The following is a 23,899-nucleotide window of genomic DNA, read 5'->3' as shown; positions in this document are numbered from 1 at the left end:
TTTAAAGTCACTGGTTTATTCTAAATACATGTTTTCTTGTCTGTTCAATGAAAAAAACCTAAACATCCAAAAATCATGTGAACATGTAAACAGGAATTTGCTGGAGAAACTGGAAAATCTTTAAATACAACAAAAATTTGATAATACTGCCATAAAAAGTGAAGAATCAAAGACTAATAACCAGTGAGGCTTTTATTAAATGCATACAAGCTACATCTTCAACATGTAACACTGAAAATGTATTAAAAACATGTAATTAAGTGCATCTCAAAGCACTCATGGGAAAACTTAGCACCATCTAGGATATCTTCGGCATTCTTCAAATGATACAAAATTACTAAACACCAGAGATTTACAGCTGCTTAATTCAAATCTTTTTCAATCACCATTTTCCCTAGTATTTATGGTGTTTTATTCAAACAATTGGATGTATTATTTAAAAATGGATCAAGAATTTTGAATATTGTAATATTGAATATTGTAATTTGAGTTCATTCTGTTCTGGGGAAATCACAAGCCACTTCACAGACATGTGTCACTCTGGTTAAATGGTAACCTCACATTTTTTGCCCTCCCTTTGCAAAGGACAAAGTATCTTTCAGGTAGCAGCTTTGCATGCTCTCAAATGAGGTGTTCAGATTTGACATGAGTATAATATGTCCCCTAAAATTTCCACTGGTCATTGCAGCATGATGGAAATAGTGCAATAAGCTATCTTATGTGATTTAATAATTAGGAAGAAAATATTGTGACAACTTCCTAAATGATACTTTGAGCACCTGAATAGATGTTGTAATTTTTATTTGCATTGTTAAATTCAAATGAGCAGTGAGAATTTTTAGATCCAAATAAAAATGCCTAATTATTTTTCGTAAATATCTAAGTTACTCCTCTGTGCAGCCTGCTCTGAATATTGAATCAAGTATGCCTGATACAAAGCAAGAGTGTACACCTCACCTAATCTTTGATAACTCTGTAGTTACTTGCAGCAAATTCCATTCACTCGTTATTCCTGTGATTGCTTGCTGACATAATGGTCCCACTAAGCTGGGAACCTAAATTAAGTACGCCTGGATTAAAGCAAGGGCATGATTAATTAGATCCATGCCTAAACTTACAACAGAAGAGATCCATGAAGGTGCAATACACTTGAATGAACTACTGCATTTTGCATAGATTCACTGTCGTTTGCAGATATCAAAGTAGCCATGCTGCTGCATGTTTTGTCCTACCATAATGTCAGCCAAAAACAAATCAGTTACCACTTAAACACTGATGACATCCAACTTTATTTTAGCATCACCTCTCAATTCCTCTACTATCTGTAAATTAACAGACTATTTGTCAGACATCCAGTACCAATGGACAGAAATTTCTACCAATTAAAGTTGAAGATTGAATACACAGTCTTCATTCCCCACTGAAAACTCAGGTTCCCAAGCAATTGATTCCATGCCTCTCCACAACAATTGTTTCAGGCTCAATCACAATTCATTATTACCATATATAACCCCAAGCTGAGCTTCTGATCATATACTGACACCATGACTAAGTCCACCTACATCCATCTTTGTTACTTGTCCACCTAAGTTTGTCTGTTGCTGAAACTTTCAGCACACCTCTATTATCACTAGACTTAACAATTCCATACAACCCACTACATTTTGTCTTCCATATCCTTTATCACATCCAATCTCTGATGTCTGTGTCTGAACTTGCACCAAGCTCCATTCACTCACCGTCTCTGCATTTGCTTGCCCATGTTGTTCCCACTAATGTAACATCCAATTTTGAACATATCTTCCTTGTTTTCAAATACTTCTGTAGCCTTACCAGTAACCAGCCTGTGTCTGTAAACTCCTTTAGCTCCACACACATCCAAAATATCTGCATGCTTATAATTCTGACATCTTGAGCAACTATAATTTTAATTTTGCCATCATTTGTTGTATCTTCAATTATGAAGATCTTAAGTTCAGGAATTCCCTCCATGAGCCTCTCTAAATCATTTCTTCCTTGTTTTTGTTTAAGACATTCCTTAAGCTTACCTCTTTGATCAATCACCCAAATATTACTTTGTGGATTCATGGAAAATCTTGTTTTATAATGCAAGGAGCAACCTGGGGTGATTTATTAAAGTATAGGGACTACTTAAATACAATTGGTTGTTGCTTCATTTACTCTCTATTTGGTGACTTAGTATCTAGAAAGTTTATTGCTGGGCATTGATGGTACTATACAATCTAAACATTGCTTTTCATGCTTTTGTTTGCTTGCCTTATAAACGATAACAAATATGGCAGTTTTTGCAGGTTCTCCAATCTATGATTACCCACATCAACACCATAGGATTCCAGGAACCCAAAAACGATAACCTAGACATTGGGACTCCCAAGAAAGTGCTCAATGATTTTACACCAAAATTGCACTGAATAAATCGAAGAACACCTGTGGAAATTCAATTACAGAATACCTGACTCCATGTTAAACATGGATTCCTCCATGCTCCTGTTAACATCCAGCCAAACAAGGTCAATGGCCAACTCCACAAAAACAAGTCTGCTCTATTTTCCAGCCTGAAATAGTTTATACATTTTCGCTTTGACAACTCCTTAATTTCAAATTTCAGATTGAACCTAACTTCCCTGAAGAATGCCATTAGAAACAAAAATATAGGCAACCAATGACATTCTGCGATAATAGAACATAGAACAGTACAGCACAGAACAGGCCCTTCAGCCCACGATGTTGTGCCGACCATTGATCCTCATGTATGCACCCTCAAATTTCTGTGACCGTATGCATGTCCAGCAGTCTCTTAAATGTCCCCAATGACCTTGCTTCCACAACTGCTGCTGGCAACGCATTCCATGCTCTCACAACTCTCTGTGTAAAGAACCCGCCTCTGACATCCCCTCTATACTTTCCTCCAACCAGTTTAAAACTATGACCCCTCGTGTTAGCCTTTTCTGCCCTGGGAAATAGTCTTTGGCTATCAACTCTATCTATGCCTCTCATTATCTTGTATACCTCAATTAGGTCCCCTCTCCTCCTCCTTTTCTCCAATGAAAAAAGTCCAAGTTCAGTCAACCTCTCTTCATAAGATAAGCCCTCTAGTCCAGGCAGCATCCTGGTAAACCTCCTCTGAACCCTCTCCAAAGCATCCACATCTTTCCTATAAGAGGGCAACCAGAACTGGACGCAGTATTCCAAGTGCGGTCTAACCAAAGTTTTATAGAGCTGCAACAAGATCTCACGACTCTTAAACTCAATCCCCCTGTTAATGAAAGCCAAAACACCATATGCTTTCTTAACAACCCTGTCCACTTGGGGGGCCATTTTAAGGGATCTATGTATCTGCACACCAAGATCCCTCTGTTCCTCCACACTGCCAAGAATCCTATCCTTAATCCTGTACTCAGCTTTCAAATTCCACCTTCCAAAATGCATCACCTCGCATTTATCCAGGTTGAACTCCATCTGCCACCTCTCAGCCCATCTCTGCATCCTGTCAATGTCCCGCTGCAGCCTACAACAGCCCTCTATACTGTCAACAACACCTCCAACCTTCGTGTTGTCTGCAAACTTGCTGACCCATCCTTCAATCCCCTCATCCAAGTCATTAATAAAAATTACAAACAGTAGAGGCCCAAGGACAGAGCCCTGTGGAACACCACTCACCACTGATTTCCAGGCAGAATATTTTCCTTCTACTACCACTTGCTGTCTTCTGTTGGCCAGCCAATTCTGTATCCAGACAGCTAAGTTCCCCTGTATCCCATTCCTCCTGACCTTCTGAATGAGCCTACCATATGGGGAACCTTATCAAATGCCTTGCTGAAGTCCACATACACCACATCCACAGCTCGACCCTCATCAACTTTGTCAAAAACAAAGTTTTCATCTTGACTGGGCTCAGGGTTAGGCCTCATTAGTTCATTCATCTTGCAGGCTGAATCTGGCAGATTTGCATTGCTACAGTAAATTGTATAATTTGCCAACTTGTGATGAATAGAGCTATTCCAAGCACTCTTTTCTGAGGATAGAGTAGAAACAAAGGGAAAAGGAAATCCATTACTTAACAAAAATTAAACAAATAAATGAAAGAACCAAGAAAGACTCAAAAATTTAACTTGAGAGTGCAATTTAAGTTCAAAGAACTTCACAAGGTCTGTCTTGACATGAAATTTGCCTCTTGCCAAAAACAGAATCTGTCACATATAAAATAAAAAAGTACTGTAAACTTTGCAGCTGAACTGTAGACATTATATCTCAAGTTGCTTTTTTTCATTTTGTAGTAGGCATTGTGGCTAGGCCAATGTCTATTGTCTATCCCGTCCTGAAACTGAGCATTTAGAAACTAGGCCTTGAGATTTATCAGTTGAAATTTCCCTCAGGTGGTTTTAAAAAAAACAGTCCTCCCAAAAGCGGAGAGGACTACGAAAGGTTTATCTTTCAGCCAGTTAACTGGAAGGGTCTGGCAAGCCAAACAGCAGTGATGCATAACTGTTTAAGTTTCAAAAGTCTGTCGCCACAAGAAAGACATGGTGATAACATTGTCTTCTTCTTCTCATTAACCTTTTTTTTTGGTTTTTAACGAACTACTTTTCTATTTCAAGACACTACATGAATGTAAGCGGTTTAGAATAGCCTCGGTATTCATCCAAGCTTGAAAGCAAATGTCTTGTTGAGGATAGAACCGAAGAATTTTATGTGTTAATGGACACATCTGGCTGATCTCATCACAATCACAACACCCCTCTCCCTGAGTCTGAGGAGTTCTAGTAGCACCTCTTGGGGCATTTTAGCCTCTGACTCTGTGTCAGATATGGGCTGCATGTAATGCATAGGAGCTCGCCTCTTGCACCTGGAGCATCTCGGGAGAAATTCACTCTCTTCTTCCATAAGAAAAAGACATTAGAAAGTCTTATTTCAGTTATTATTTGGTAGGAATAGACTGATTATAAAATAAGGAGGGGTTCCTGAGTTAATTGAGACAGGGTGTAAAGTGAATCTTCTAATTCAAGTAAAACATGACTTATATCCAGGATGATTTAGAGCTCTTGTGTTTCTTACAAGGTGTCAATGACGTGCACATCATGCTCATTTGGCATAGGTCTTACCAAATCAAGGGAATCTTTTAGCAAGTTGATCAAGTGTTTAAAGGCAGGCCAGAAATACGCATAGGGCAGTGTTTTATGCAACAATTTTACAAATTTTGAGATGCAAGAAGAAAACTAACCATGGCATTTTCATTATTACTCCTTTAAAGCTTAAGGGCAGCACTTCTGTGTGCATAAAACAACCTTTGATAGAAGAAGAAAAAAACAGTTTGGAGAGAAAGAGAGAAAAATTTTATCACCAGTGTGCCGATTGATTAGTCGTAGAAAAACCATAGTGCTTTAAAGTGTGGCCATCTAAAGCCATATGGGGAAGGACAATGATATCAGCTAAATATTGTCTCAAAACGCTATCCAAAAAGTGTTATTCAATTGATTCTCCTTGTTATTTTTCCTAACTCTTTGTGTTCTATGGGAGAGAAATGAAACACTGTAAAAGGAATAAAAAGTCTTTCAACTCTTCCTTCCTGTAGGAAACAGGCACTGTTTTTGACTATCAATATATCAACTAATTCCTAATCTCTATTCCCATATATTTCCATATCCTGCTATTTTTACGAGATAACAAAGCGTACCTCTAAATTTATTTGAATGTCATCATCTGGAAGAGGGGTATCCATAAATACTTGAGCCTTAGTGAGTTCGGTTGTCTTGACAGACAGAGACAGATCTTCAGCTGCAGTAGACATTAGTGTTTCCAGTTCATGTGCATGGGGGTGGGAAATACTGTGAGTTGAAGAAATTTTTCTTGCCCTGCGATAGTGACCATGTTTGGTGGTCAGGTGGGTATCAGGGCCTGAGGAATCTTCTCTGTCAATGAAAGGATATACATTATAAGCTATTTATCCTCATTAACTTCATTATTAACCAAATAACCTTTTGGTTATTTTGGAAGATTATTTATAACCTTTTCACACATAGCTGCCCTTTCTTCCCTGATGTGACTTTGACCACAACTAAATAAAACGCATGAAAAGAATGCTTTAATTAAAAGTTGTTGCATGCTGGTCAGGTAGGAAATTTATGAAAAAAAAGGGGTCTGGAAAAAAAATTGAGGCATTTAATAGGTATATCTTTTCTCATGTTTGATCGAGCATAGGAAGAGATTCAAGAACATGCACTTCTCTAAAACAATAATAATATACAAGCTGACCAAACCAGAAGGCAGATGATGGGGAGAAAAAAACTTCATTCAGAATAACTTTTAGGAATGCACGTCAAAGGAAGGGAAATTAAACTCCAAGAAGTTTAAATTTTGCTCACAGGTTCAGTTGTGCAGTGTGTTATAACAATGGTTTTCATCTCTGGAACTTGAGTCAGACTAATGGATAAAATTCTCTGGCATCTCATCAAATCCAAATAAAATTTGTCTCAATAGTCTTAACTCAGTGCCAAATGAATGCTACTTCACGGCTATTCACGATTAAATTGGTGCTTCCATTCAGATTCCACAAGAATGAGATTTGCAGCAGACTTGCTGTTCTGTGATTGGGCACAAGCTATAACAGAAAGGAAGGAAGTAGAGGTATATTGTTTATCTATTACTTGTCACAAAATCATAAATGTGTTCTTTATACTTGTGTTCATAATGTGCTACAACAGCAAAAAAGGAAACCTTTTCTAATCGAACTGTTAATGGATGCATTTATATTTGATCTGTGTGTTTGATACTGATTTGCAAGCAAAACACAGTAAACTGTTCATTTACATTCCATTCTTTCACACTCACTGATACTGACATCAAATATCTTGATGGCATGTACATTTACTTCAAATAAAAATGGAAAAATATTTTTACATATTTAAGCAAAAAAATGTTATTAATGTTTTCCAATACTAATTATTGCTCCATGGTATCATAATTGTGGAAGCTGTCAGTGCACCAATTTTCTGTTGCTAAGTTAGACCTTGGACAATATCCCAAATTACATAATATTCATTAGCACAGTGCAAATCCGTCAGAGGAAACTGTTAACTGATACATGCTAACAACACCTGAAACATCTTATTGTGGATTAATTAATTCAAAATTAGTAACAACACAAATATATTATGCCAGACTTAGCTCTTTACCTCCGCTTGCTGTTGCAGAAACTGGCACAGATGCACAGGAGAATGCAAAGGAGTCCGAGGCACACACCCACAATGATGCCTGTTACTGAATGTACATCAAGAAGATCATGCAGCCCTGATACCAAAAGACCAGTCAGTAAATTCTGTAAAGTATTTCAGTGATCATAAAATTGAAGGTGTATACTATCACCCCAGTGACGTAAGAATCATTAACCTGATTCAAGAACTCACCAGGAGTCTCAAGGCACATCTATCTTTATTTAACTCCATGAAAGAAACCTTGATAGGTTTGATATTCTTATATATTTCACCACAGTTTCATATTTTGTACAAACACAAACACCCCACCACCTTAGGTATCAGATTAATGACCTCTACTTTCGATTTGCTGAATGTTGCATCTTTTGTTCTGCCTCATTGGGCAGCAATTTAACACAAGTTAAATTGGGATAAGCCCTGAGAAATCGCACTGCAATATTTCAGCAGTCAAAGAATGAGCATCAGTAATGTTGTCATGATGGCTCGCATTCCACTAAAATACATACCAACATTTCTGATAGGTGTATTTTATTTGTAACATTTGCTCAAAGGATAGGTTTGAGATTTCCTATTCCTGATAACTGAGTGATGGGGTGACTTATGCCCAATGTCCTGACCCCATCTTAATCTGATATTTTCTTGGGTAAGAGGTCATTGTGTGTGCAGGGCAACTGCTGCTGACATCAGTTTGAGTCAATCACTGCAACTGTGCAGACCTTTGCAGTGCAGCACTAAGTAAGCCAAAAGGACACAAAGGCATAGGAGGAAAGTAAAATGTAGATTGGTTTGTTTTTCAATTGAAGGCCTAAGCAAAGACTCAAGCCAAGACCCAAGCTGTCCACAGCCAAGGCAGCAGAGTAAAATGAATTTATGGACCTCACTATCATTATCACGAAGAAGAATACCAATCAGCACAATGGTAAGAGGGGTGGACCAGACTGAATACTTGCTCAAAAAAACTGAGACATGATACTTGCACACGTACTATGCCCCAGGAAGGAGTCATTGCTTTTGGAAGAATAAGACAGAAAATTTTGGTAGGAAAAACAAAAGCTTTAAACATGTATTTGCAAAGTTTTATGATCAATCATTGTGAATAACTTAGAATTCTGGTTCATGCATTAAAAAATGTAATTTATGAATTGTGCTTTTTATCTATAGTCATGGGAATTTAACATTATTGGACACTATGATCCTCACATAGAAGCTGCACTGCACCGTAAATGACCAATATGACTGACGTTTTCCTTGACTTAAAAGCACAGCACGCTTGATAGTGTGGACTGTTGTGGCTTGGCAGAGGTTTTTTTAAATACCTGACACTTACGATTGGAGAGTACCTAATTTGGACATTTTTTGGCTTATTTACTTATAAAATACATTACAACTATCCACTATTCTATGGGTGTTTTGAAATACATATCCAGTCACTGTGACTGCTCAAGATAGTGATTGACAGATGTCCAAATGCTAACGACATCAAGGTGATATGGGAATAACATGGGAAAATAGCACTGATGTAGATCATTTAGCCATGATCTAAAATGCTGCAGCAGGTTCAAGGTGCTGACAGGCCTACTCCTGGGTTCTATTATCCAAATTTCCAAAACTAAAAAAAATCTAAACTGTCAAAGCTTACCTAATATTCCTTCAGACAGAGTTTGTACATCTTTTGCTGTGGAGTATGGTCCTGTTCCGACAACTGTCTTTGCACCCATCTTGAAGAAGTAGCGAGTGTCACTCTCTAGTCCCTGCACATCAGTACTGAATATGTGTCCTAAACATAACAAAATGACTACTGAAGACATGTACAACATAAACAGTTGTCAACAACATAACCCAATCAATATTGTGAAATTTCTAAGTCATGGAAAGACTGCTGTGCCACTACTTCAGTGGACCAACACTTGCTATTGATAGAGTTGTATAAAGTTGATCATTCATCACATAGTCTAACTTTGAACTAGAATGGACACTCTCCCTTCACTAATGCAAACTCTCTTTCTTTCAAAGAGCTCAGTTAGCCTCTATGTTCCAAAGTCTTGGACTACGACTGCACCACCTAAGACTGCATTTCACTGTTTTGGCAAAAAGCAGAGACCAACCTAATAACAGGGTTTTGCAGACTGTACTCTGGAAATGGGCATCTTGCTGCAGTTCAGATTCTATTTGATTTTTGTACCAAATCAACAATCAAAAATTTAGCACTGAGGAGTTGTATTTTTTAATGACTCTTTTGGCTTTACAACATCATTAATCTTATGAATGAATGTATTGTAACCTGGGCAACCGAACGGCCATGTCCCAAGTTGGCAACAGGAGACGAAAATTAATAATACTGACTTGAGGTTACAAGATTTCACCTAATTTTTGAGTTACTACAGAAACAAGTAATAGCAGACTATGACCAAGATATTACATTGATTAAGATTGGACTACAATTTACCCACAAGCTTTTTAAAGGAGGTTATGGCTATGTAACCTAAAGTTACTCTTCAAACTCATTCCTTGGCCCCCAGGGGTCAGTTTGGTCAGGTGACAGGACTGCTGGTTTGCGATACAGAATGACATGTTCAATTCTCACACTGGCTGAGGTCACCACAAAGGTCTACCTTCTCAGTTTTGCCACTCACCTGAAGTGTAGTGACCCTCAGGCTAAAGTGACCTCCAGTTGTCTTTCGCTAATGAGAGAGCAGCTCTATGGTTGTCTGATGTCTATGATGGCATCATCCTTACAAAAATTCAAAGCAAGGTACGAAGCTTTCTCATGGCCCTGGCCTACATTCATCCCTCAGCTAGCACCAAGGATGAATCTGGTTTGTTATCTCCAATTTGGCAGTCACATTTGGCTACACTTCAAAACTAATTTATTGGGTGCCGCTATTTTTAAGGATACCCTGGATACACAAATGGCTTTGCATCATTACATATTCTTCTCTAAAGAACTGAACCTCTCAAATGGTTTAGCCTCAATATCAGGAATGATTTGGTCATCAGTTAACACAAAGTACTCTACCTGTAACCACAAACAGATAGATATATCTAAGATAACCTCTCTCCTCATCTGAGGCAGGACAACCCTTAGGTTAAACCTGTCATCTCTGTCTAATGAAAGCACAGCCCTTTGATCCGATAGAATAATGCTCCTGCACAACAAACGAATTTTGATAGAATCTAAGTTTTGAGAGTTGAGACAAATTCCAATGTAGAGAATAGAAACGTGTGTAAATTAATTAACTTTAAGCACAATATTGATCTAATTGCATTTGGTGTGTAATGAGCTAGGTATGTTCAATCAACAAAGAGCTCAATTTTTTTGTAGGATATTCACCTTGCAACTATACTATTATAACTACATCAAATATCATAATCAATCCTAAATCTTAGCACTATGACATTTATCATGTGTGGCACATTCAGATAGCAAGAAAATAGAACATTAACATTTAATGAGATACAAAACAGTTCTTTTCATTTAAAATCATTTTTGACAGCTTTTCCCAATAGTCACCTTCCTTGGATAGTGAATTCCACAAGTCATCAGGTTGTGTGTAGTTTGCATTATACAAAATAACGTATTCAACTATAATGCCATTTGGTTCAGTTGGAGGCAGCCATCGAACTCTGACAGAATAGGCATTAAGTGGATTCAACTTCATGTCTGATGGAGGAGTTGACGGTTCTGAAAATAACACGAATTGTTAAGAAATTGATGTTCACTCAAATATGTTCCTGAAAGAAAATTTAAAGAATTCACATTAGTTGTCTTGTCCGTGGCACAGAACCTGGTAATTAATCAAGGCTCATTGAATGAATACCAAGTTGGTGGTACATCCATTCTACTATTAAGAGACAGTGTCAACATGCATTTCCACAAGTAGAGTAACTCACTTGCTACTGCTCTAAGTTGCCCTGGTTTACCTTGTTATTTCCAGCAGCCAGCTGTGAAAGAACACAAGGTCTTCTTACCAGAATGATAACTATCAGAACAGAGACTCTGGTGGGGCTTGATGTGATGACATGGAGAATAAAACAAAAAGCCTTTTTGAGAAAGAACATAATTTGAAATTTCAAATTTCTTATCTCCAAGTCAAAAACTAGTCTGCTGGAGATCTCATGTCAAATCTACTAGCAGGACACAGACGCATACAGATATATTAAATATTTCTGAATTCAAACAGGTGCCAATAACTTTAACTTCATTGACAAATTTTGCAGTCCTGGTGCTGATACCCATGCAACATGAAAAGTTCATAATCCATTTGTAAATGAATCAAGTTGTCAAGTTGTTTTCTGGTCCTAAAGCCCCCTAACGACACAAGGCATCTGATTACTTAATACGGGACATCTTTCATAAGATTCAACAAGCTATTTTTAAAAATAAAGCTTCACTTAAGTTAAGGTGATTTAAAAACTTCCTTGGCATTCATTTAACTAAAGGTGTATCTATTAAGTTGCGAATATATTGTAAGCTTGATATTATTGACAAATGCAAGGCACAAGTATATTTCTCCTAAAAGTACAATCAGAAATCCATACAATATTTTTACTGGAAAAAAAAACTGTGTAACATTATTGTGAAACATTATTCAATGCTTTCCCCCTTCATCATCTGCATCACAGGTCTTATGGGAAATACAGAAGCTGCTCCTCCAGCAGTACTTTCCAAGCCTTTTATCGTTTAGAAAGACAAGGGCAGCAGGTATCCTAATCCTAACACAAATACCGCTCCAAGCTCTACACCATCCAGACCTAGAACTTTATTGCCATTCCTCCACTGTTGTTGGTTCAAGGTTGTGGGCACTCCATTCCTCACAGCACTGTGGGTATCCCTACTCCCCAAAGACAGCAGCAATTCAAGAATATGGTTCATCATCTTCTCCAGAAAAGTTAGGGATGGGCAATAAATGCAGGAAAATCCAATGATGACCAGATCCCATGAACAAGTAAAAACAGAGGCTGGATTCAGCACAAACATGTTATTAGAGATCTGCTCATGGAAACTTGGAAACATGATGATCTAAACTTTGCTGACCATCTAAAACACCATTTAAAATCACAGCCAGTCAATAATCAGCACTTGAAAACAGAAAAATCATCAGTAAAAACCAAAATGCATGCAGCTAATTTTAATAACGTATATCAGTGTGGGCCAAAAAGCCCACATATTAGATGGCATATTAGAAACTGGGGAATTTAGGTGGAAAATAAGTCCTACCTGATTTCAGCTCCAAATTAAATTTATATATGGTGTAAGTTTTCACCAAAGCTGTCCAGTGTTTAAACTCAACATTAAAAAAAAATGATGTAGAGCTTCCCTTCTACTTCCTGGCTAGCCATCATGCCAAATGTCATGTGCAATAAATATTTGGAGAACCTGATATCAGAGTTGCTGTGATACACCTCTTAAGGATTTAAATGGTACAGATTCCAAAGATTTCCTAGCCAATTTGCTGACAGATAGACCATACATTGGGTTACTTATTAAGCTAAGAGCCCAAAGGCAACATATTAGCATGAATAGAAGATTGGTTAATTAAGAGAAGGCAGAGTTGGGATAAGGGGTGCATTTTCAGGATATCTGGAATCAATGCTGCGAACACAATTATTAACGTATATGAATGACTTGGATGAGGAAAGTGGAATGTGAAAAAGCAGAAAAATAGATGGGAAGGCAAGTGATGAAGGTGAAACAAAGTTTGCAGAAGCATATAGACAGGTTAAGTTAATGGCAAAGAGCTTGGCAGATGCAATTTAATGTGGGGAAATGTGTAGTTATGCACTTTTGCAGGAAGAATACAGGAACTGAATATTATTAAATGGAGAAAGATTGCAGAAGGCTATGGGACGATGGGTTTTGGGAGTTCTCATCCATGACTCACAAAAAAACTAGCACTAAGTTCAGCAGGAAATAGGGAAAGCAAATCAGGTGTTGGCCTTTATTTCAAAGGGAATGGAGTATAAGAGCAGGGAAGTATTGCCATGACTTGTACCTCATAATTACCATAATTGTACCTCAGCTGGAAAACTGACCAGTTTTGGGCCTCCTATCTAAAGAAAGATATAATTGCATTGAGGAGGTGCAAAGAAGGTTCGCTGAGCTGGTAACTGATATGGAGGGGCCACCTTATGAGGAGAGGTTAAATAGATTTGGCTGTACTCGTTGAAATATAGAAGAACGAGAAGTAGCCTTACTGAAACACAAAATTCTTAGTGGACTTCACAGGGTAGATATGGAAAGGTTGTTTCCCTTGTGGGAGAATTGAGGGCCAGAGGACACAATCTTAGAAAAAGGGGTTATACATTTAGGACAGAAATGAAGAGGAATTTTGAGTCTCAGAAGAGAATTCTTTACAGTAGTGGGCTGTCAAGGTAGGGTCATTAGGCATATTGAAGGCTGAGACAGACTGATTTTTAATCAATAAGTGAATCAGTGGTTACAGGGAAGGGATTTTCATTGGACAACTAGCTAGGCAGTGAAAGAACTTTACGAGGGACCAAATTCTCTGACTCTGTCAGGCTGCATTGATATCAATGTTGTCCAAAAGCTTTGCTTTGGAAAGTTCAATGTGCTCCAGAGAAAATATGGTGAACATAGAATTCAATGGAGTGCCTGGGCAACTGCAGATGAAACTTGGAAACAATGGGGAAGCATTTTTTGTTCAAGAAACAACAAATAAAAAGGTGGCTTTGATGGGGTCTGCAGCAGTCACGTCTTCAGAGGCAGCGTGGTTATGGAGTCAACTGGTGAAGACCTGAGCAGGACTCTTGCAGCAGAGTGAAGTGGGGTGGTGAAGTCCAGAGAGGGATTAATAGAGGTGGAAAAGGAAATGTTATATTCCTTTAAAGTTATATTCCTTTATTTTTTATTTCTGTTTTTAATTAATGACAATGACGCCTATGCATGGTGAGGGTATAAACATTTTGCCGTCTTTAAATGGAATACACGTGACAATAAATGAATCAATGCTTGAATGAAATGGCAGGAAAGTAGAGTTGAGGGTTATCAGATCAGCCATGATCTCACTGAACGGCATAGCAGAATCATGGCTGAATGGCCTAATTCTGCTCCTACACCTTATGGTTATGGTCTGATACTCTCAGCAGTATTTCTCTTTCAAACTTTGTATAATATTTACTGATCAACCAGATTCACAGTGGATAACTACTGAGCTGACTTTATGTCAAGCAAGTGTCAATGACAGAAGAGTCTATATCTTCCTGTGGCACTGAGTTGGAGGTGTCATTACTTCACTTTGGCAGAAACCATGCTGGTGGAGCTTTCTCCTCTTCAAGGCAGTTAATCAAAAAACATTCAGTGACATCACTGAGTTGCTATTGCCTAGCTAATTTACGCTCAAAGACTTTTCTGAAATACTCCAATCAGAGCAGGTCACATCTTACATGGTACTTCATGAAAATTAGTGGCCAAAATGAACACAATCAGTATCACCCAACTGGTTACATCCTTCAAGATGACAGCATTTATGAAACTTCTCTACACAGAAAAGATCAGCAGGAACATAGCAAAATGATTGTCATGACCTGCTTGATCATTGCCTAGCTTAGCAAAGGTCTTGATCTGTCTTCTGAAAATTAGGGTATTCACTCGCAGGCATGCTGTACAATGCTGGTACGATATGACAGGATCACTGAGGGCAACCATTCTTGCTGGTACTTCACAGAACCAGTTCAACTTAAAAGGGCAAAGAGAAATTTGGGTTCTAGCTGATCCTTCACTTGTCCATACACTGTCACTTATGCCAAAGGTTTCCTTGCTCTTCACTTTCCCTTGTTTGTTTTAAAATAATTCTTTTCAATCTTGAGCAAAAGGTTGAGATGCCTTTTAAAGCTCTTCAAAACTTTTCTGAATCTCCCTTACCATGAGGACATACTTCAATTGCTCCTACGACTTTAAACTAAAGAGCTCTGCCAATCAGTATACTTCAGAAAACTGAATGCTACTGGATGGGTTTTGCACCAGTTCTTAACCTTTTGGGTCCGAACTAAACCTGAAGGTGAAACCTGGCCTCAAACTCCCCACAGACTGGAATCAGTGAATGTGCAACATGTCTTATCTCAGGGCTTTTCAAATTGGGGGGTGCTGACAGTGAACAGCTGCAGGACATCTTTGAATCCTTAAAAAAATTTTTCAAACCGTGGCTGTTGCCTAACTGACCCCAACATTGAGGCCTGTCTTAGGAATACCAAGGAAAACTCAAAAACAGTATCTGTAATTAAAAAAACACATAATTAACAATGTAAAAACCTTGTACTCACTGTCAGACAAGGTCAGCCCCTCAATAATGCCACTGAAAGGTCCATCAACACCAATTCCATTGGACTGAACTGCAAATTCGTATCTGGTAAATGGCTTCAGGCTAGTGATAAAAATCTCTTCTTCAGAGCTAGAAATAGCCAAAAACATTGAATGCTGGAAAGGAATTTTAACATGCAAAGTAGATAGACACACAATGTGTAGTGCTTTTATGATTACACCTTTTACATAGTGTCAACTTTGGTTCAGTTCGTATCACTCCTCCATCTTAAGTTAGAAGATTGGGAGTTCAAGTTCCATTCCAATACTTGAGCACAAACTCTGGGCTGACAAGTCCAATGCAATACTGAGGGGTGTGACATGCTACTGGAGGTGCTTTCTTTCAGAAAAATAGTTAAAAGTCAGGCTTCATCTGCCTTTTCAGGTGAAATAGAAGGCCATATTTTGAAGGACAAGAGGGGAGTAATGCCCAGTATTCTAGCTTACAATAATTCCTTACTCAATATCACAAAAACAACTTACCTAGTCATCATCGCATTGCAGTGTGCAAAACTGCCCACAGCATCACCTACATTCCAATGTCAGCACTTCAAAATGCAATTCCATTGTCCATAAAGCACTGTTACACAAAAATGTAACTTTTTATTACAGTACGTCCTGAAGAGGATCTTTCCAGCGTGGTGCCTGGTCAACGGCACTCAGGGTCTACACTGGCGGAAGAGGGCTCTTGACTTATTGGGCCTTAAGTCATTTGCAAGGATTGTCACTTCTTCTGGTTGTTTCGTGGCTGCTGCATACTGGCTTTTTTTTGGTGGGGAGGCATCATGATTGCTCCCCTAGGCTGGCTGTGGCGCTTTGATCTTTCTCCTCTTCCTAATCACCAGGGTGTTAGCTGTGGCTAAGCTCAGATCACAATTTGTGACTGGCACAGCAGCTCAGGGATGCTGAACTTGGTATTGGTCCGTGCCTGCAGGTCAACAGGTTGTTGATCCTATGGTCAGCTAGAAGGGGTGACTATGTCATGTTTAGGTGGGCAAAGGTTGTCAAAACCCTTGTGGGGGGGGGGAATGATGTCTCAGCTGCAGTGTGGCAAGGGGCACTCAGTCTGGGCCCTGAAAGGTCAAGGTGCCCTGGTACAGACTTTGAGCAACAGTGCAACATAGGGAAAGATCTCAAGTGAGAATGGGAGACGGGTCTGCCAAAATGACAAATGCGGTCAAGTACAATAAAATGAATTTCATGACACTCAACAAGATTTTAGGTCCCAATAATTACCAACATTAAAATGAAAGAATGGGGCAAAGTTAAATGAGAACTTCCTTAACATATGGGAGTGAAAATACTTCTTTGATGAATATTAACAAAACAGAATAAAAACGAAAACAAAAATACACTCCCAATAATTCCAAGCGTGTCTTCATTCTTTGCAGTTGCTATAGATTTTAACACTACTTGTTTTATATCATATCCACAGGAATTACAGACATTCTTTGTTTAAAACTATATTGTGTATCTTTGACAAAATAATTTGTTTGGCAAGTACACTCTTGCCTTAGACACAAGAAAAGAGATTCTGCTTTGGCAATTCTGCTCAGGTCATCCTAATCCATTTTGATCTCTATTGTTAACCATTTTTCATCACAAGACAACAGTATCACACAGATTAGCATAGAATCAACTTCCATTTCACACATTGTTGTGATCCCAGCCGATACTAATATTGGGCGAGTCAGACCTCAGTTGAAATCTTGCTTAATCCACAGGCCACAACTAGTGAAGATAGGTAACTGCACCTCCTCCACAATAACACCAAACACTGGAGCCCTCCCAAAGATGTGTCCTCAGCCCCCTGTTGTACTCCCAGTACACCTAGGACAATGTTGCCAAATTCCTAATGAGTGCCATCTACAAGTTCACTGTCAGCAGCACCATAGTGGGACAGATATCTAACAACAATGTGTCAAACTACAGAAGGGAGACTGAGGGCTTGGTGATATGGTGCAATAAAAACAATCTGTCCTTCAACGTCAGCAAAACTAAAGAACTGATCATTGACTTCAGAAAGAAAGGAGGAGAATGCATCCCCATCTACATCAACAGAACTGAGGTTGAGAGGGGGAAGAGCATCAAGTTCCTCAGAGTGACAATAACTGACAACTTGTCCTGGACTTCCCATTTAGATGCAACAGTCAAGAAGGCAGAACAACGCCACTTCTTCCTCAAGTGGCTCAAAAAATTTGGCATACCCATAAGGTGCCTTACCAACTTCTCCACTTGCACCACTGAAAGCATTCTATCCAGATACATAATGGCCTGGTACGCCAATTGCTCTGTCCAGGACTGTAGGAAACCACAGAATGTAGTGTGCACAGTCCAAACCATCACAGAAGCCAACCTTCCATCTATGGACTCCATTTATATGGCTCACTGCCACAGAAAGGCTGCTAACTTCACCAAAGACCCATCGCACCTTGGTAATGATCTCCTAAAACCTCTTCCGTCAGGCAGAAGATGTAGAAGCCAGTACACACGCACAAGCAGGTTCCGGAGCAGCATTTTCATGGCTGTTATCAGACTGATGAATGGACTCTCTCAATTCTGATCTTGCTAATCTTACCTAGTGCACGCCCTGCGCAACGTAACCTGTATGCCTGTCTAAGTCTTTTTGATCTGTACATCCTTTGCTTAGTATGATTGGCCTGTACTGTTTGTAAACAATGCTTTTCGCTATTTGGTACATGTGACAATACATAAATAGATAAATAAATATGTTTTTATGATTTTTGCAATTTGGTTATTGTGATGGCCACAGAACATAGGCTTATTATACAAAAGAGATGAACAAAACTAAACATAGAAGACAGTTAGAAAGATCTTAATATCAACATCAAAACAAAATTTAATGTTTCCCAACCCAGTCTATTATAGAGACTCGGCTGTCTTTGTCTGTTTAATCGGCTTTCCTCAGTTTTTCACTTGAGCTGTAGAGACAATTTTACAATTCCTTTCTAGTCTGACAGCACGAACCCCTCATGATTTTGATGGCCTAAACTTTCTCAGTTCTAACAATTTGAAGATTTCTATCCAAACTCTGTTGGCTTAGAAACTCCATAGACTAGAAACAGAGGTTGGCTGTGATTTTTAAAAACTAATTGCAACGGAATAAAGATGAGGCACCTGCACATCTCTTGGTATTACTGCATATGGAAAGTGGTGACAACAGCAGTTAGGTGCACACGAATCCTAAAGGTGACCATGACCAGCTGATGCCATTGGCTGCACTCTGTGCATGTACCAGCAGCTATTTCAGAGTTCAGCGTATTTCTCTTATTTCATATTATAATGGAGGCCACTTATCTCTTCACTCAACTTGGGAATAAGCCATCATGTAGATCTGTATGACTCAATATCAACACCAGCTAACAGTAAGTTATTTTTTCCAGAATTGTGGAATGCATAAAGAAGAAAAAGAGCTAGACACTCAAACAACCACATAGGAACATGTATAAAGGCTACATTCTTCAGCCATGTGTAGTACACAATACTCAAAAATAATCTTTATTAGGTTCCAAACCTCAGTATGAATCATGAGAAAACACACCATCTAAACTGTACTTCATATATATCAGGACAGAACTTGTTTTTCACACACAGCTCTCTTTAAATTCTGTTAAAAGCAGACATATTACTTGAAAGGAGTCTGCTACTTCTACAACAAACATCTTAGAATTTTAATCCTTAGCCAAATCTTTATGGATGCATTTTGGGCATGTCAATTGTATAAATGAGTGGAGTCCTACCTTCAGGCCAACCCCTCTCACCACACACAAACTCAAAAATAATGCTTTCAACAAGACTATATTGATGGTGTTAAGAATCACTTTCAATTATGTAAATATGACAAGTTCCTTTATGATTCAACATCTAAAAGGACAGCAAAAAAGATACGTTATACACTGTTTGTAAAATTCTACATAAGAACTAACGTTATGTTTTCTTATTTTTTATTGGATGTGGGCATCTTCATCAAGACCTATGTTTGTTGGTCACCCTAGAATGCCCTTGCACTGAGCTTCTTCCTGTAGCAATTCAGTGGGTAGTTAATAGTCAACCTGGACTCAAAAGTAGGCCAGACCAGGTGAGGATGACAGATTGCCTATCCTAAAGGACAACGGTAAACCATGTGTTTTTACAACAATTGATTACAGTTTCATGGTCACCATTACTGTGAATTGTACTGAATTTTTGATTCATTAAATTCAAAAGCTAAGAGCTGTCATGGTTGAATTTGAATCCCTGGCCCGGGCCTCTGGATTACTAGTCCAGTGACATTATTACTATGCCACTATCTCACATTGTTGAGGACATCAGCCAGGAATATTTTTACAGCTGCATCTGAATAAGCATGGAACACATAAGAGAACCAGTAGGAACTGATCTGCAGTGGGAACTGAGGTTTCTTCTGCTGCAAGCAGCTAATGGAATTAAACTGATCAATTTTTGAAAAATATGAACACTAAGGTTGACTATTAAAACACAGAACCCATATCAACATATCATGGTGGCAGTGGTGGGATTTAAACACATGCCTTTGAGGAAAATTGAGCTTAATAAAACCAGAATGAAGGATTATCATTCCACTCTAAAACTACAACGACTCACTAGCACTGGCAGGACATAAGTTTTCAATAAGCTCAACGGCAGAAATAATTATGGGAATGTGAAACTGGATGTTGATCTCAGGATTGATGAAGATATGCCCACAAGCCTGTCTTTTAAAGGCAACTTTGCAAAGAAAATAGAACACACTAGGTAGAACAAACAATTTAGACATAGAAACATAAGGGACCATGAATGTCAGGAGACCTTGAAAAAAGCTAATAAGTGAGTAAAGCAATGTCAAAACGTTGTTTCAGAGATAATGGGAACTGCAGATGCTGGAGAATCCAAGATAATAAAACGTGAGGCTGGATGAACACAGTCAAAATGTTGACTGATCTGAAAGAAGCTTTGAAACCGTGAGATCTACACGATTAGGCCTTGATAGAGCAAACCAAAATACTGAAGTGCTGCAGTACAGTCCCATGCCCTGAGAGAGAAGGTAAATGTGGCTGCTTATAAGCCACTGACAAATCTGTAAGATGATCATGAAACACCATGCTGGACAAAGAAGGTGTACAAATTTGAAGCGAGTGGTCCAAATAGATGGGGTCACAGTGGCTAAAACAACGTTTATCTAGAGGAATTTGAATCTGAAAGTGATCAAAAAGATAGCAGCAATAAGCACGTTGCCACTGGGACAGTATTAAACAGATAAGACTTCTTATTCCTTGAAGCTTGAAGTGTAACTATTCAAATAGCCCAGCATCCATTTCAACTTACCAAGGCTATTTATCTATATTTGGAAATTAATTGAGAAAAGAATTTCAATCATTATTTAGGATCTTGACTAGACTTTAACTATTCATCTGTAATCAACTGCAATCTATTTAGGAAATAGTTACTTGAATTCACCTTGTGAAATACGTCACAAGAGAAGCATTCTTGAGCCCTGATGGACTGCAACGTACAGTATAATTTGCAATTTGGACTGTAGTGAATGGTGGTCGGGTCCAGTGTAACCAAATTGCCCTGGAACTGTTGGATTCTGCGCGGAGCTGGGTTGGAGGTGGTAGCACTACTGGGAGATCTGAAAAAGAGAGATGTAATCACATATATTGTATTTTACATTCCAATTTTGTATCTAGTTATACATTGTTTAATGGTTACAAATTTAACTGATTACAGAACTATAGACACACTGCAAAACACTGTACATGTGAAATGAAAATTCCACATAAACATTGCTTTTGAATAATGAGAAAAATACAAGTCCTTGGGCCATGGTTAGGGCATTCTTGGCCTTGCTTGATATGGTCAAGAGCACACTCAAACAATTAGCATAAGCATGCTCATTATGGTGCTCACCTAAGGTCACAGCAGGTGCTTTTTCAGTTTTTCCTCTCCATATTGCTGCATATCCATCATCTTGTTTGTTGAATGCAATCAACTTAACTTCATAAAGTCGGTCTGAAACTAAATGAGGAAACAGATAAATCCAGTAAAGTTTTCTGAAGAGACAAACAAGACGATCTTGCCACTTTAACAATGTATGATACCGTAATCAATACAAGTTTTTCCCAGTCATTTTAATGTGGCAATCTTTCAAGTGAAGGAAACTAGTTCATAATATATAGACATAAATTGTACTATTGCATCTCTGAATCTAAGTAAATCTTCAGGTCAAATGTAAGGACTTCACACTTAAACATTAGTCACACATGAATGGTTTCGTGCCTGAATTAAGGAAACATATTCATTTGCTCTTGGGCCACTTCCACTCTTCTATTTTGAGCTCTCTCAAGTCTTCTACTGCCTGACTATTCACAGCACCAACAGTGAAAGAGCCAAGAAACACTTGCCAAAGGCAGTAGTGGCGGCTGATAATGGAATAAGGGGTCTCACAAATATAATATAGATGAGCAAGAGGAGACCATAAGGCCCACAGAGTCTGCTCCAACATTCAATGAGGTCATACTGACCACTTAACTTGTGCTTATTTCTTGGCAGCCTCTTTGCATCCTCTTCTTACGTTCAAAAATATATCCGACCCTCATCTATATTATTGATATAGATCATTAGTAACTAAGGCCTAAGAATTTGTCCCTTGGCATGGCACTCTATTAGCTACACTTTGTCATCTTGAAAACGGTCCATTTATTTCTTCTGTTTCCTACTGACTAGTCAGTCAACTCTAGTACATTATCTTAAATTTTAAGAATCATAATCATGAACAGCAAGCTTTTCAAATGTTTTCTGAAAACAGCATGTATTATGTTTACTGGTTCTCCTGAATCTGCTCTGCTGGTTATATCCTCTAATAAGGAAATTGTGTTTGACAAGCCTATGACAGAATCCAGACTAACTTGACCTTATGATCTGTGGATCATGTATTTCTTTCAGGTTCTGTAGCTGAACGTTATAATCCAAGCAATTATCGACCGGTGAGCCTGACGTCAGTGGTAGGGAAGCTACTGGAGAAGATACTGAGGGATAGAATCTATTCCCATTTGGAAGAAAATGGGCTTATCAGTGATAGGCAAAATGGTTTTGTACAGGGAAGGTCATGTCTTACCAACTTAATAGAATTCTTTGAGGACGTGGCAAAGTTGATTGATGAGGGAAAGGCTGTAGATGTCATATACATGGACTTCAGTAAGGCGTTTGATAAGGTTCCCCATGGCAGACTGATGGAAAAAGTAAAGTCACATGGGGTCCAGGGTGTGCTAGCTAGATGGATAAAAAACTGGCTAGGCAACAGGAGGCAGAGGGTAGTAGTAGAAGGGAGTTTCTCAAATTGGAGACCTGCGACTAGTGGGGTTCCACAGGGATGTGTGCTGGGACCACTGTTGTTTGTGATATATGTAAATGATCTGGAGGAAGGTGTAGGTGGTCTGATCAGCAAGTTTGCTGATGATACTAAGATTGGTGGAGTAGCTGATAGTGAAGGGGACTGTCAGAAATTACAGCAGAATATAGATAGACTGGAGAGTTGGGCAGATAAATGGCAGATGGAGTTCAATCTGGGCCAATGTGAGGTGACGCATTTTGGAAGATCAGATTCAAGGGCGAACTATACAGTAAATGGAAAAGTCCTAGGGAAAATTGATGAACAGAGAGATCTGGGTGTTCAAGTCCATTGTTCCCTGATGGTGACAACGCAGGTCAATAGGGTGGTCAAGAAGGCATATGGCATGCTTTCCTTCATTGGGTGGGGTATTGAGTACAAGAGTTGGCAGGTCATGTTGCAGTTGTATAGGACGTTGGTTCAGCCACATTTGGAGTACTGTGTGCAGTTCTGGTCGCCACATTGCCAAAAGGATGTGGATGCTTTGGAGAGGGTGCAGAGGAGGTTCACCAGGATGTTGCCTGGTACGGAGGGTGCTAGCTATGAAGAGAGGTTGAGTAGATTAGGATTATTTTCATTAGAAAGACGGAGATTGAGGTCTACAAAATCATGAGGGGTATTGACAGGGTGGATAGCAAGAAGCTTTTTCCCAGAGTGGGGTACTCAATTACTAGGGGTCATGAGTTCAAAGTGAGAGGAGGAAAGTTTAAGGGAGATATACATGGAAAGTTCTTTACACAGAGGGTGGTGGGTGCCTGGAACGCGTTGCCAGCTGAGGTGGTAGACGCAGACACATTAGCGTCTTTTGAGATATATTTGGACAGGTACATGGATGGGCAGGGAGCAAATGGACACAGACCGTTAGAAAATAGATGACAGGTTAGACAGGGGATCTTGATCGGCGCAGGCTTGGAGGGCCGAAGGGCCTGTTCCTGTGCTGTA

General features: G+C 38.9%; 1 protein-coding gene across 1 annotated transcript in view; it reads right to left on the bottom strand.

Moving 5' to 3' along the window:
- igdcc4 (immunoglobulin superfamily, DCC subclass, member 4) overlaps positions 1-23,899 on the bottom strand; it is a 126,724-nt gene that overhangs the window by 2,381 nt on the left and 100,444 nt on the right. Inside the window, exons 12-18 of the mRNA XM_048563125.2 lie at positions 21,478-21,585; positions 21,025-21,199; positions 15,513-15,640; positions 10,744-10,914; positions 8,872-9,009; positions 7,194-7,308; positions 5,696-5,930 (exon numbers count right to left, since the gene is read on the bottom strand). Coding sequence (XP_048419082.2) covers positions 5,696-5,930; positions 7,194-7,308; positions 8,872-9,009; positions 10,744-10,914; positions 15,513-15,640; positions 21,025-21,199; positions 21,478-21,585 — 1,070 coding nt within the window. The remainder of the gene's footprint in view (positions 1-5,695; positions 5,931-7,193; positions 7,309-8,871; positions 9,010-10,743; positions 10,915-15,512; positions 15,641-21,024; positions 21,200-21,477; positions 21,586-23,899) is intronic.

This window comes from Stegostoma tigrinum, chromosome 33 (assembly GCF_030684315.1).
Source record: "Stegostoma tigrinum isolate sSteTig4 chromosome 33, sSteTig4.hap1, whole genome shotgun sequence".
Lineage (NCBI taxonomy): Eukaryota > Metazoa > Chordata > Chondrichthyes > Orectolobiformes > Stegostomatidae > Stegostoma > Stegostoma tigrinum.
Note: the sequence above shows the minus strand (reverse complement) of the source record. Positions and strands in the feature narration are given on the sequence as shown.